This window comes from Lasiodiplodia theobromae (assembly GCF_012971845.1).
Source record: "Lasiodiplodia theobromae strain AM2As chromosome Unknown scaffold_50, whole genome shotgun sequence".
Taxonomy (NCBI): Eukaryota; Fungi; Ascomycota; class Dothideomycetes; order Botryosphaeriales; family Botryosphaeriaceae; genus Lasiodiplodia; species Lasiodiplodia theobromae.
In genome coordinates, this window is record NW_023336531.1 from 89,333 (window position 1) to 103,758 (window position 14,426).

A 14,426-nucleotide genomic window follows, 5' to 3' on the forward strand; every position below is an offset into this window, starting at 1 on the left:
CACATTCGATTTATGAAAACGCTAGATAAGTAGCTAACCGAGTCTAATCAGGCGTCGAGAAGCTCCTGCTCTAAGGTGTTCGCTAGATATAGGGCGTCCATCTGATGTAAAAAAATCATCAACCCAAATTACACCAACACGGAAGGCAGTCCCATCAATCATCTCTACTACAACAGCAGAATTAGACAGAGGGCCACCGATAATGCTCGGTAGAATTATACCTTCAGAACCCGCGGTTTTGACGCGCTCTCCAAACGAGCAAGAATAGCTTGTGAAAATTGTGGGTGTGGTGAGGGAGATACCAGCCGGAAATTGGTTATTTTCGAGTACAAGAGTAGCTTGAAATGGCAGATACCCGTTTGAGGCCCTCTCCTGATCATACCTGATTCTAACACGCAGGATCCAGGCATCCAACCAAAGAAATCGGGAAAGCTGATCTGGGTCTTCACTTAGGTAATTTAACTCCTCCAGTTTGTCCCAAGGAAGTAGTGTTCCATTTATCAATTCCACAAAGACTTGTTCCGGCTCGTCATCCTCCCAAACAACCTTGTCTTTTTGTAATGCCCCCACATCGATGCCTTCCCCAGGCCAAGCAACCCAGGACCAACTTGGAAACTGCGAAAGTCGATCGACGGGGAGATCATCCATATCGCGCCAGCACAGCCATTGCAGAAATCTAGCAGCCGAAGAGTGCTTCAGAGAGGCGCCTCTCTCCATCGGAAATACCGGCAGGCCCCAGACGTTGTAGGTAGGTGGTTCCGCGTTTTCGAAGGCCCGTAGTATCCCCGAGAAGGCCCTCAAACGATCATCGTAATGGGTGATATCCCTTTGAGTATACTGGCATACCCGATCTTCTAACTCTCCCAGACCGGTAGACAAGAGCTTTAGCCGGCCCTTTTCCATATTCTCCTGGGGGGATTCTGGTGTCGAGCGAGTTTCAGCTCCTTGATCCACAGAGACGACCCGACAGGCAAACGATACTTGTTCGTCGGTGAACACAAGGCATCTCCTGGAAAACACGCCTTCCTGATATGTCCAAGCCCTTGTGTTCCATTTCGACCTTTCGAGTAACCTGCGTTGAGGAGAGTGATATGTGTTATTGCGCATACCTACAAATCCATGGCGGCAGAAAAGATAATTCTCGATCCTGCAGTGCGTTTTCAAAACTCGAGGACGCTCACTAACTCCCGGAAGCCCGTATTCCGCATCTTCGCCTGCAGCAGCAACGATCGTGATTGTAGACTGCTGATAGATAGTATCCATGTTTCGAATCTGGTGTATCATCTTTTCTTCGTCGAGTTGGTCGATGCAATATTTATCAACCCAGAGAAAGGAGTATCCAAGTGCTAAGGTGACTACCAGTGCATCTTCGATGGTTCTTTCCGCCTTTTGCGGTAGCCTGCTGGCTTGTGGCTTGAATTCAGGAGTCTTGACCTGCCCCCAAACGTAGCTAAGGGCGACGTATTCTTCCCCGGTCTTTAGAAAGTCTATCGTCCGTGTTTTGCAGTTTATAACCTGCACTCCCTCGATCTTGTGCTTTGCGATGCCACTGCGACACTCTTCATGTTTGATACGGCATTGGTCGAGCTTTGTCTTTAGGTTGTCGTAGTCAATTGACAACGGACGGACTGTATCAGTGTATAGAGAATTTATACTGATAGATATGTGAGTTTTTTTGCGTAATAACGCGTGTATTTCTGCTGGCCAAGTAGAAAAGATATGAACCTCTGTCACTTCCAATAAATCATTGGTAGTAGGATGACGCAAATCAATGATCGACCAGAGGTCACCCTCTTGATCATTGGGAGCGTCTTGCACCATCAAACAGAGTGGACAGTTGGATTCCGGGTGGATGTCGAATTCGTATTCTTCGTAATTGGGGTAGGGACATTCAGAAATGAAGTACATCATCTGTTCATGGCATTCGGTACAAACAATTTCCATGTCGTCAAAGAGGTTTATAGTGGGAATTATACGAGGAAGCCATTCCGGAATGCTGATCTGAGGAATAGCCGTTATGGATCCATCGTGGTCGCGCCGTCGGCCGCCCGTCAATGCTTCGGCGGGCACCAACTCAAGCCCGGTACATTCTGAAACGCTTTCGGTGCTGTTGTAGAGATCTTCTCCGTCGCTCAATAGATACTGGGCCATTGTTGGTAGTGGTTGAAGACGGATCTATAGTAGATATGGAGCGATTCTGAGACAATGGTAAATTCCGACTCCAAATGTCCGGTGATAGGGCCAGGTGAGCGGATAACGATTGAGGATCCCCGCTGAGATGGCTAGGAGAAGAACGAATGACGGCAAGAGGCGTAGAAGTAGCCAAGTAGGAACTCGGGCGATGTTCTCGAAGATTGTCCTCGGGGGAGGGTGAGTGGCGCAACTGGAGCTGCCGCGAGTTTTGGGCTGGCCACTAGTGTTGGATTGCGAGCACCAGGACGACCCGGGGGAAGAAAGTGACGAGTTGCGCAAGGCGTGAGAAATTTCCTGCTGTGAAGAGCTGGAGCTTAAGTAGACCTATGCTCTGGTGGGCCTTGGGGAGACGTAGAATAAGTTGAGATGCGGAACGGAGTACTTCGGAGAACCGGCGAGGATGCCTGAAATGCGATTTAGGCAACCTTGCTTACACAAAATGCTGGAGCCTAGACACTAATTCTTATAATCTAACAGGTATGATCCTCCTGACACCCACTGCAAGATGAAAGTGGACCGTTCCGATAATGTGGAGAAGACAGCACATGTCATTTGCTAGCGCAAGTCCCTCACCAATATTGCCTGCAACTGTGCGAGGGTGGAGGACCACGGCTTACACGGCGATTGGAGGGGTTGTATCTCGAGTCTCCACTGTGGGACCCAAATATGGAAGGATAACGTGAAAATAAGAGGGGAAGCCGAAGAAAATCTATGTGGGGGCGGAAACTCGCCAATCACGAAAGGGTTCAGTCTGCCAGTTGCTGCCAAGTTCCGTCTCCGCCCGGGATGATTGTTTTGTACTGTGGTTTGAGGGAATTAAAGTGGTAACAGACTGGAGTCATAAATCATGAGGTTTGAAGCATTTGTCTACCAGCCCCAAAGATCATCCGCGGCTATCTTTCCGACTTTTTGGAGCTGACTCTCTCGTTCGACTGCTACAAGAGAATAGGGCAATGCCAAGGCTCTAGAGATGCAATCCATGAACGACAGGAGGAGGACTGGTATCTCCGCTCTCGGTTGGTAATTCTCGTACGGGAGCTGAGCGACAAGTACGAGGAGCTCGACACGCCGCTATTAAACAACCCAAGAACTTCGTGGACCTACGCCTGTGTTTAGGGAAGCATCTCGATGAGAATCCAATTAAAAAGCCTGCCCAGGCACTGAACAGATTTTCTCGAGAGGAAAACGAGCCACTGGCTATCGAGAACATCAGACTGATTCCGCATCTGTATCTGGTTAAGAAAGTCGCGACGCACCGGTGCAAGCGCATCAGCAAGCACAAAGACACTCGAGGCGAATCTCGACTACAACTCTATGAGGATCCTAGAATCTATATAGACGGCCCACTCTTAGTCGAGAGCCCGGTAGACTATACCGACAATGATGAGCCTGAGGACTTACTTCAGGATGATACTGTACAATCACCCCGAGAGACGCAACGCCTCAGAATTGATCTGAAAGAACTAATGGCTCAGATCTTGGGAATGCCAAAAATGCTTTTGAATTGTAAGCTGTTTTTCACATTGGAGGTATTCATCGTTGGGATTGTGTTGGCGATTTTGCTCTGCATTCAGCTTCTATCTGTACCTAACGGAGAGGGGTTCGTCTTTTTTACAAATTTGATTTTATATTAATATGCTAATTCTATAGTCCCCTGCTGATGATTTGGCCCTCCTCTTGCATTCATATTTATCGCCTCGTTTATGTTGGGTGGAGATAAAGGCAATTTCGAAAGGCACTGAAGATGAATTCATTAGACGAATATAGTTTTCAAGGTAGTAAACAGACAGACGAGAAGTAGTAAAGTAGAATAATGACGCAGAATAGGAAGAAGGCGGAACAATAAAGAAGAGCCAGCACGATTGCAGATGTAATAGGGATCTTCCCAATTCAAGGCTCCCGATTGGCAAGACAAGACAAGACGAAAGAGGGATACGGCTGAGGCTGAGAAACTGAAGAAGCTAGCGGTAATTGAGCTCTGCCAAGCAACGAAGAGGAGTTTCATGGGCGCGGGAGTATATCAAATGTTACGCTGAGAATACGGTTGTGCAGGGCCGATACTGCAAAAGGTGAACTTGCGCCGAAGAGGCTACATCTGGAGAACTAGATGAAGTAGCGAGGAAGAATTGCAAAGTCTGTTTCGAGGGAAAAGACGGCCGATGGTGGACTGGCTATGTTGAAATATCTACGCTAAATTTTCGCCTGTAGTTGGAAAATCTTAATTTTATGCTTATTTCAACCCATGCCGTCGATGATAAAACCGGAATTCTTTGCCTGAGAATGGCGTATCCGAGTGTGTTTCCGAAGTTGGCAGTCGTTACAGGGATAATTTTCGTTCGTAGCATCAGCCGAATGTAACCGCTATTTGCCTCGATCACGTTGTAAACCAGCTCGAGCAGTGGAATGTCACCTCGGATAAGTTGAGTTCGCCAAGGTCATCCGATGTCACCCAAGTGCATTAGCGAGAGTCTTCCTCGTTTCCAACCAACAAGCCTTCAAAAATGCAGCAACTGAGCTACGCTGACTGTTGCTACTATCAAGGATACAATGTCGTGCTGTGAGTCGCCGCCAAATCACTTACAAATGTAAGCGAACAGGGCGTTTCTTACGTTGTATGTAGTACAGACCGCCCCCGCATGGGGTAATTGCGTCATCTGAAACCAAGATTGCACGATTGTGTTTAGCCGCCTGAAAGTCTTGGGCGTGGAATAAAACTTTGCGTCAAGAACACTTTAACATGTGGCACCGCCCTAAGGTCGGAGTTGTTTCCAGAGGCCAGGTGTTCGTGCACCATCGATCAAGATGGCCACCGCTCACGATTCCGAAAAACTCGACCCAGTCCGTGTCGCGTCGCCAGCTAGTGACTCCAACGTCCTCAAAGTTGGTAGTCTCGCATTCGTTGGGGAACAAGGTGGCAATGGGTCGGCGCCAACCTTCCAAGAAGCGACGGGTGCTCCCGTCGAGCAAGAGTCTCCGCTTGGCTACAAGGTTAAGTGGTTCACCATCATCTTTCTGAACATCGGCCAAATGATTGGTACTGGTGTTTTCTCAACACGTAAGCGCACCGCAATTCTTTTCTTTCTTCCAAGCAAGTAGGTGCGGCTCAAAGATAAGATCTAACGCTTTTTGGTAGCCGCTTCTATTCTGACAAACGCTGGATCTGTGGGGATGGCCCTGATGTTTTGGTTCATCGGCTTTGTCATCTCGTGTTGCGCGCTCTGTGTATACCTGGAATTGGCATCCTACTTTCCTTCCCGTTCTGGAGCCGAAGTCGTCTACCTCGAACAGGCATATCCGCGGCCACGATATTTCTTCCCAACGGCATTCGCGGTTCAGTCCGTGTTGCTATCATTCAGCAGTAGTAACGCAATTGGTAAGTTGGTTATGTCAGGCGCGGAAGGAAGCTAACAGATTTTAGTGTTGGCCCAGTATGCATTCAAGATGTCACCAGACTACAGCCCCTCCGACTGGGAACAGAAGGGAGTTGCTATTGCAAGCTACACTCTCGCTATAGTTCGTGAGTATCCCCCCCATCCATTGCCACGGAAAGGTACCAACCTTCATAGTGCTCATTGTTAGCAATCGGCTTTCCCTCTGGCTCTCGGACATCTTCGGGTTCATCAAGGTCTCGACACTTATTTTGTAAGTATTTTGGTTCTGTAATGGATTAACAACTAACAGAATACAGCATAAGTATCACCGGTCTCGTTGTTCTTGGAGGTAATACATCTGTGGCTGATCCGAATGCCAACTTCCGGGATGCTTTCGCCGGAACCTCAAGCAATGGGAATGCCATGGCAAACGCATTGGTGAAGGTAACATTCGCTTATGAGGGATACGCAAATGCGTTCAACATGATGAACGAAGTCAAGGTAAATTTTAAAGAAAAGGAAAAGGCCGTTGTACTGATCGCGTTTAGGACCCCGTCCGCACGATTAAGAAAAGCGCGCCAGTGGCGCTGCTGATTGTTGCAGTCATGTATACTCTCTGCAACGTTGCTTACTTCGCTGCTGGTGAGTATGGATATTGTTCCTCCAGCATAGTATTTATGACTAATCCTACCGCAGTACCCAGCGAGGAAATGAAAGCCGCAGAGCAAACTGCAGCAACCCTCTTCTTCACAAAAGTTTTCGGTGAGAATGCTGCTAAAGGCCTCAATATTCTCGTCATCATTAGCGCATTTGGCAACTTGATATCGAACTTGATCGGGCAGTCTCGAATGATCCGTGAAATCGGAAGGCAAGCATTTTCGATCAGGAACCTGTCACAGAGTTGGCGCTAACTTTACACAGGCAAGGCGTCCTGCCATGGCCTAAATTCTGGACCACGACACGCCCCTTCGGCACACCAATCGGCCCCTACCTGCTGAAGTGGGGAATGACGGTCCTCATGATCGTGGCGCCACCGGCTGGTGATGCCTTCAACTTTGGTACGCAGATCAAGCACTAATTTGGTGATTCAGCGCAAGGACTGACATGTGGAATATGTAGTCGTGGACCTCAAAACCTATCCCGATGCTGTCTTCTTTTTCCTCATGGCGGCGGGTGTGTATATTATCCGGCGCCACCGCTCTCGCATTGGGGTCGGACGATCCGAATTCCGCGCTTGGGATGCCGCGGTCATAATATACCTGCTCGTCAACCTCTTTCTTCTTGTCATGCCCTGGTACCCTCCCGAAGGTGGCGCGACCGGTGGTGATGTCAGCTTCTGGTACGCAACGTATTGTGTCGTGGGAATCGGCATGTGAGTTTCTTCTTTCTTCTGGATGGCCGGCAGTCAGCTAAGTGTAACAACAGCATCCTCATGTGCGTCGTGTACTATTGGATCTGGATCTACGTGCTTCCGCGTTTCGGCGGATATGCAATGCGGCAGAAGCTTGTTGTCTTGGAGGATGGAGCGGTGATGCACAAGATAGTAAAGGTGCCAAAGGATCAGCTGGCCGAATGGGATGCGAATCACGATGTCTCGGGGCGGTCAATCACCGCAGAGAATGGGGTGGTTTCTGCAAAGAGAGAGTAAGCACCCAACCAGAGAAGAGATCTACTGTCGCTGTACTACACTCAAGGTACGTGGTACTTGAGGCAGGATAGATAGCAACTAGAGCTTACAAAAAGTGATACATGCACGCTTGATCCCGTTGATTTCGTAGAGCTTCCTACTCGGAGTAAATTTCTCCCCGTATGATATACTGTGGGCTGTCAGAAGCTGACGTGGATTCCAAAAATGGTTACGGTTAATTTTCCTGTACCCAATAATGTCCCCGCATTGCCTGGGTCATCCGCGGAAAATGTCGTAAGCACTAGCACTGGCCTTGAACCGAAGCTAAAATCCGCCGCAGGAACATTTAAAACGTGAAGATTGAATGTCTACATTATGCGAATTGATTTCTTTGAATCAATCCTGGTTCAGCTGTGAGACTCGGAGGCAGTTTTCTCCTCCATCCCCAGCCACCTCCACCAGAAAACAACCACTCAACTCGCCTTCAGAATGTCCACCACGAAGACCTCAGAAACGCGAACGCGCCCCATGGGTGTCCTTGTCCTGGGCCAATCTCGCACCGGCACCTCGTCCATGCGCGCAGCGCTGCAGCATCTCGGCTACACGCGCGTCTTCCACTTCTTCTCCCTCTTCGAAAATCCCCTCCAAACACCAACGTGGCAACGCGCCTTCCAGGCCAAATTCCTGCCGCCCGACGACCCGTCTCGCCCTCCGCCTTTCACCCGCGACGACTGGGATGCCCTGCTGGGCCCCGACTGCACCGCTCTCACCGACACGCCCTGCCACATCTTCGCCGAAGAGCTCATGGCCGCCTATCCCGAGGCCAAAGTCGTGCTTACGGTCCGCGACAGCACGGAGGCGTGGTACGACTCGTACAGCACGACCATTTGGCCGTTTCTGGAGGCCGAGGCGGTGGCGCCGACGCTGTGGTGGCGCGTGGTGCAGGCGTTGCGGCCGCGGATGCCGTTTGGGTACCTTGATGTGATGCATTCGTGCATGGCGCGGTTCACGGATCTGGGCGCCATACCGGAGCGGGGACGGCAGTACTACGAGGAGCGGAATGCGGTTGTGAAGGAGCTGGCTGGGGACAGGCTTTTGGTGTTCAATGTCAAAGAAGGCTGGGAGCCGCTGTGTAAGCATTTGGGGCTGGATGTCCCGCCGAAGACCGTGCCGTTCCCACGGATGTTTGATGGCCAGGAGTTTGGGGAGATGTGGAAACAGTGGTGCAGAGGCTCGGTAGTGGGGGCCATGTTGAATTTGGGGAAAGGCATCGTGGTCACGGCGGCGGTGGTGTGGACGTGGAAGGCCTATGTGAACGGGGGGATCATCTGGCCATTAGCTTAATTTCGAACGATAACAGTTCAGATAGATGGGTCTAAAGTCGACCTTTTCAATCTGCGGGGGTAAATGTTTATACTTGAACCCCGCTGAACAACTATTGTAACTTACATTCTATGTGGAGGGCTTGACCGAAAACAGGACACCTACGTGGTGTACTTGAAAGGTCGCGTTGGATTTAAGCTTGCTACTCCTCAAAAAAGATGTTGTACTGCCTCTCCAAGACCATTGCAACAATAGACCCAGCGCCAGAAGCAATCATTTCCTCGATAACATACGCTACTTTGTCCAGCAGCTGCGAATTTGTGCTTTTGGTCCGCCTTGACTCAAATACCGGATAGTTCGCGGCCTGTTCCCGAGCCACCGAAGCATGGAGGATGTATCCCACGATAAAGGGCAGCTCGCTTTCGTTCTCAATGTACGAAGGCCCGTACATCTGCCGTAGCTCTTCGGCGCACTTGTCCTTCACCGCCCTCAAAAGCCTCCAGCAGAACCGGTGCATCAGCGCATAGTCAAAGGACAGCTCAAGCACCTCGCCCTGCAGCGCATTCCTCAGCTTCTCAAGTAACTCTTCGACAGTCAGTTTGCCAATGGCCTGCTGATGCTTCCGTGCCGCATTCTTATCTCGCGCCTTCGCACTTTTCACAAGCCCAAACTGCTGCGTCTCACCTTCCTCCGTCTCGAACGTCTCCTCGTCTGACATGTCTGCATCTTCTTCCCACGCATTCAGCTTGCCGAGCAGCGCCCGCACCTCCTCGTGCGTAAAATTGCCAGCCGTACCACCACCACCCGAGTACCTGGCCCGGAACGCCTCCACGACCCCAGCTTTCGCCTTGAGTCCCCTCGGCCCGCTCCGAGAGACCTGTGGCCGCTTATGCTTGCGGCCCCCTTGAGGCGCAAAGTTCGCCGCCGAGTAGCCCATGCTGAGCATGAACCGCTGTAGAAAGACCTCATGCGTGGCTCCTAGTGGCGCAGGGCCGAGCATAACGTCCATCTAGACCACCCCACGCATGATTTCCATGTCTTTCCACGAGCTCTGCAGAAGGCCCGTCTGCCGTACGGCGTTGTAGAGGTGCGTGCAGCAGACTGTCGCACCCCACGCATTAGCCAGGGCGATGCCAGCTTCGTTGAAGTCCATCTTGAGACCGTATGCAATGAGGCCGCAGAGTAATGGGTGCTTGGAAAGAAGATGGCGGTCGGAGGGAGGCGGGCGGTTGTGCCGTATCGATGCTTGCAGGATAGGGTCGCCCTTGGCCCAGGTGTCGATGCGGTGCTTGATGAGGCGGAAAACGGCGTCGTTGGAGCGCGGCCAGGTGTCGATCGTAAGAGAGGCGTGGAACTCCTGGTGCTGGTCGATGGATGACAAAATCTGGTTTGCGGCCTTTTCCATGTCTATCAAGCCTCGATAGACTTGGTCGCGCATACGGTGGTGTATGTCGAGGAACACTTGCACGGCCAGGACGGTGGAGAGGCTGATTTGTTTGGTGTCGAAGGCGGTGCGGAGCCCGCGGACCAGCTCGTCCTCGACTGGCATATTGCCCCGCATCCGGCAGAGCAACGCAAACTCTGGCAGGATTTCCATTAGCACTACGGTGTCTTCCTGGTGCTTTTCCCTGGCACTCTTCTGACGCCGGTCACTCGATGGGTCGTAAGTGCCGTAGAAACCCTCCTTGTAGATGAGGATGTTGGTGGGGCCGACAAGCTTGACAAAAGCCCCAAGCAGCCGATAAGTAGGCCACATGAAGGGAGTGACAGAGTCGTAGACTTCAAAGTTTAGAGCATCGTCAGGCTAAGAGCGGTAATCCGGGTCTTGGCCCTGGGTCTGGCAGGTGGCCATGTACCAGCACATCAACATGCGCTCAACGCCACCATGCCTTTCAAACAAGCCTGCAACGTCTTCTTCGAGGCGGCGAGCAAACTCAAGGGCAGTGTTGGTGGTGATAGAAGCTGCCACGATGTCGCACATGCCTACCTTATAGGCAACCCATGTCTTTGCAATGGCGGTCCGGAGACGGTTGAAGTCTTCAAGAACCAGGGCGAATACGGTGCAGGCTTCATCGAGATCCTGCGGCTGCTCCGATTGGTAGTCTGGGCGGGTTTGGCTTGGCTGGGCAATATCAGGTGCGTTGATGAATGCCTCGGAAGGCTCTGAAACGGTAAGATGGGTGAAAGGATTCGTCACAGAGTCGGTTCCTTCGGCTGCCTTGATTTGCTCGGGATCGGCCTGGGAAAAGTATGGCTGTAAGATGGTTTTCACGTGCTCTAGAATACCGACAAAATACGAATGGCGCTTATCCGAGTCCTCGTCGTCTTTGGTACGGTCCTGTTGGGAAACCAGAGTCTGTGCATGCTTCTTCCGGACCTTGATGGCGCGATTCAGCACAGTGGCAATGGATTGGGGTACCTTCACCGGTGGCTTTGTAGAGCCAGCAATGAATTCAGCCAATGCCACAAAATCCTTGGTGGCGATAGTGTACGAAGGCTTGATTGGCGAGGCAGTATTTTCGGTCGGCTGTTCTTCCGCCTCCTTCGCTTGCTTGCGTGCCTTTCCCTTCAGTCTCCGAGAGCGTGGAGCGGATTGAGATGTTGTAGGTGAAGGTCGAAGGAGGTCAACTGAGTAGCCGCAGCGGCTTGCAGTGGATGCCAGCTACGCGGCAATGACATTGGTGTCTTCTTTGTATTGTTCATAGCTACTGATAACGAAGCCAGAAAGCATGGCCGGTGGAGCTTGAGCCAGACGCAAGTACAATGTTGTCAAACTTTGTGGTGGTGGAAGGTAGATGAGTACAGAGTCGGCGGATGCGAGTTGTAATAATGAGTCAAGCTGTCCTCAATTAAAGCTAAGCTAAGCCCGATCGGAAAGCGAGCAAACTCTCAGCACGGACCATGCTGGTTTCCTCTTACATCATAGCCGGCCAAAGCCGTACTTATCTGCGGAGATGTTTGCTTTTTCCTCTTCGTTACAAACGTCCCTCGATTTTTTCATCTATCCAACACAGGAATTCCTCCGCACATAGAAAAAATCCCTCGCAACGCAACTTGGCCTGGTTGACATCCCCAGCAACTTCTTCATCTTTAAAGTTGAGCTCAACGAAGCTGTTGCCGTCTGGGAGCAGACGGCCGCAGAGTGAAAGCGTCTTAGGGTGGGGGAGTCTGCCCGTGTATTTGCAATAACGAGCACGTGATACTTACGGGCGAGGAATACTCCGGACCTGCAGGGTCCGTACCACACTGCCTAACTTTCCATGGCTTCTGATTATTGACTACTCCTTGTATACCGCTAGACTCGTAATCAAGAATAATGGCGGCTACTCTAGATGAGAATGATATATATATTCTCCATGTATGTATGATGAAAAGTGTGGACTTAATCATCTCGTGTATTCTCTGTGTGCCGGTGGACCTCGACTTCCGCTCCTTCTATCTCGTTCTATAGGTGGCATTTGGCTGGGCCGAGGTGCACCTCTACCACTTTATTGTTTCTGAGTCGCGAGCTGCCGGTGAGGTAAGTTGGTACTTATGATACCCTGAAAATTGCTTTTGCTTGTCTTGAGCTAATATTCACGTTAGCCATACCAATTCTTTCGCCCAAACAAAGAGCTCCTCTCGATCCAAGACTCTGATGATGACTGGGATGAGCAAGATGACATGATAGTCCAAATGGCTCTTGTTACCGGCCGCCCAGCACCGCGTGTTGTTCCAAAAGCACTGGCTTCGGAATGTACGCTCGCCAGCGTGTTCGCAAACCCGCAATTCGCGGATAGCAAAGCAGAGGTCACGTACGAGTATGACTTTGGCGATGGCTGGATCCACGAGATCGTTTGCCTTGGGAAGGCAGATGCAGATGGAGAATTCGCCAGAAGGCAGATCGGCAAGGGCGTTGTAGATGGCCAGTGGACTTGGTGCATCGGCGGAGAGGTACGCGACCCCTTATCCCATTCTCCTATGAGTTTCTTTCTGCGGTGGGACAGCTTTGAGTGCTAATCAACCGCACCGATGCTACAGGGCCATCCGTGCGCCGAGGATTGCGGTGGGTCGGGCGGATGGAAGGAACTTAAGCAGGCTTTCGCCGACGGTGCGCATGGTGGTGAGCGCGTTGATGAGCTGCGGACGTGGTATAGGACTCATTGTCTCAACGGCGAGCGCGAGGGCCTTAATCCGTGGAAGTGGGATATCTTCGAGGTGAACCAAAGGCTCGCGAGCTTACACTGCTAAGTTAGTGGCATGCACGCGCTGCAGTCTTCTTAGCATATGCGCCGCAGGCTACGATGTTCTGCCGTGCCTTTCACCTGTTTGTAATTTGATTCCTCTACCTCCATTCTCAGCCCAACTCCGTCTAGTACTTGCAGGGCTGTCTCTGTGATGCCTTGCTGCCAGTTTTATCCCCGGCGACCGCTAAGGAGGTCCGAATTGGTTTGTGTCATAGTCAGCACTAAATAAAATAAAAGTAGGTTAATTTAACGAAGCTTTAGGTTAAGGGAGAATTAGAACAGTAAGAATAAGAATAAAGAAGAGCGAAAAAATAAATAGAGAAAGCGCTACATTTTATTCAGCGATGTCAGTATGCCTTATGTTACCGAGGGCAACAAGTTAAAAAGGTAGAACTGTTGAGCTTTAAATGATAACAGTCGAAATATTTAGGTTTTAACAGGATTTACCGATCTTGTAGCAGTTGATGCGCTCTAAGAATGTAGTAGAGTCCTAAAATATACAGATGGGAAAGCTATAGAGAAACAGGGCCTGTGAGCTTTTGGAATGCTTCCTCCTTTACAATATTCCGCGTCTCATCATTGAGAATAGGGTTTAGGACCTTCATTGCGTCCTCTGCTGCGCATGTGCTTCGTAGTATCCCTATAAGAAAGTTGTTGGCCCACTGTCGATCCTCGAGTATTCGCCATGCTATATCTTTCTTTCTCTTATATTGGTCCCATCCCATCCAACGACATGCGCCAGGAGATGCGCCAGAACGTGTCCCAGGAGGCACATCGGGAGTCGAACTACTGATTTTGGCATGCAGACGCGAGCAACTGTTACACCAATGGATTGGAGATTGCCGAAAAGCCTCAAAAAGCTGCTCAACAGTGGCCTGTTTTATCGCTGATGATACACTTCCCAGCTCTGAAATGTCATGCCCACTCGTGTCTTCGATGGCCCATGTTGTCCAGAAGTCGATGTCTTCCTGTTTAAGCAGCTCTCCAGAATAGCACTCCGTTGAATTGAGGGAATCAGTGTCAGAATCTGTATTCTCCATTCTCGAAAAACTGCGAACGCTGGATCCATCATCATCATCGTTTGTGTAGGAAGTCTTTTCGTTCTCTGAGCCGAGCGAAAATGAATCTGAATCGTCACTGTCATCTAAGCTTCTTTCGGAGCCTATCTCGTCAATGTATTCGAGACAGTCGTGGTACTCGCTTCCGAAATTTGAAGTCCACTCTGAGCTGCCTTGACTATCGCTGTAGTCCGACGACTCATAATCTTCATCAGAAGAATCAGTTTCCGAGTCTTCGGGGTCACAGAGCCTGGTCCGCCGTTCAGAGAGCATGTAGACGTGATAGCGGCGCCATTTGTTTGATGTTCTATCATAGCCGCATTGAGAATGATCACAGTCCAAGTCGCGATGAGCCAAACGTGATTGCCAGGGCAGCAGTTTGCTTTTCTGAGTATTCTCCGATGCGCCGATACGGCTTAGGCTTGGGGATTCCTGATCATCGTTTCCTGATGGAGGTGAGGCGTTCCTTTCGGTCTGATTTGAAGGAGGGGTCCGCGGTGAAAAATACAGAGTTCGTCTAGACGCGGCTGTCGAATAGTCTAATGGAGAAGAGTAGAAATCCGGATTAGGTGAGAGTGTCGGTGTTTGAGGTCGTTCAGAGTTCGTTCGGTGTCGGACCTGGCTGATG

At 50.6% G+C, this 14,426-nt stretch overlaps 4 protein-coding genes across 4 annotated transcripts; 3 read left to right on the forward strand and 1 right to left on the reverse strand.

Annotated features, from left to right (window-relative positions):
* Window positions 1-4,995: 4,995 nt before the first annotated feature.
* LTHEOB_11546 (High affinity methionine permease) lies at window positions 4,996-7,212 on the forward strand (the record flags this gene model as incomplete). The annotated part of the gene is made up of 9 exons (XM_035508314.1): window positions 4,996-5,248; window positions 5,612-5,710; window positions 5,760-5,835; window positions 5,882-6,065; window positions 6,113-6,206; window positions 6,261-6,405; window positions 6,486-6,622; window positions 6,684-6,936; window positions 6,990-7,212. 9 exons carry the CDS (start codon window positions 4,996-4,998, stop codon window positions 7,210-7,212), a joined length of 1,464 nt encoding a protein of 487 aa, XP_035365869.1.
* A 468-nt stretch (window positions 7,213-7,680) lies between these two features.
* Window positions 7,681-8,535, forward strand: LTHEOB_11547 (Nad dependent epimerase dehydratase; the record flags this gene model as incomplete). The annotated part of the gene is made up of 1 exon (XM_035508315.1): window positions 7,681-8,535. The coding sequence occupies one exon, from the start codon at window positions 7,681-7,683 to the stop codon at window positions 8,533-8,535; it is 855 nt and encodes a 284-aa protein (XP_035365870.1).
* A 181-nt stretch (window positions 8,536-8,716) lies between these two features.
* On the reverse strand, window positions 8,717-11,245 carry LTHEOB_11548 (uncharacterized protein; the record flags this gene model as incomplete). Its single annotated transcript, XM_035508316.1, has 4 exons — window positions 8,717-9,492; window positions 9,538-10,318; window positions 10,502-11,080; window positions 11,192-11,245. The coding sequence occupies 4 exons, from the start codon at window positions 11,243-11,245 to the stop codon at window positions 8,717-8,719; spliced, it is 2,190 nt and encodes a 729-aa protein (XP_035365871.1).
* Window positions 11,246-11,830: 585 nt separating this feature from the next.
* On the forward strand, window positions 11,831-12,744 carry LTHEOB_11549 (Zinc finger mynd-type protein; the record flags this gene model as incomplete). The annotated part of the gene is made up of 4 exons (XM_035508317.1): window positions 11,831-11,872; window positions 11,966-12,034; window positions 12,100-12,447; window positions 12,535-12,744. The coding sequence occupies 4 exons, from the start codon at window positions 11,831-11,833 to the stop codon at window positions 12,742-12,744; spliced, it is 669 nt and encodes a 222-aa protein (XP_035365872.1).
* Window positions 12,745-14,426: the final 1,682 nt, after the last annotated feature.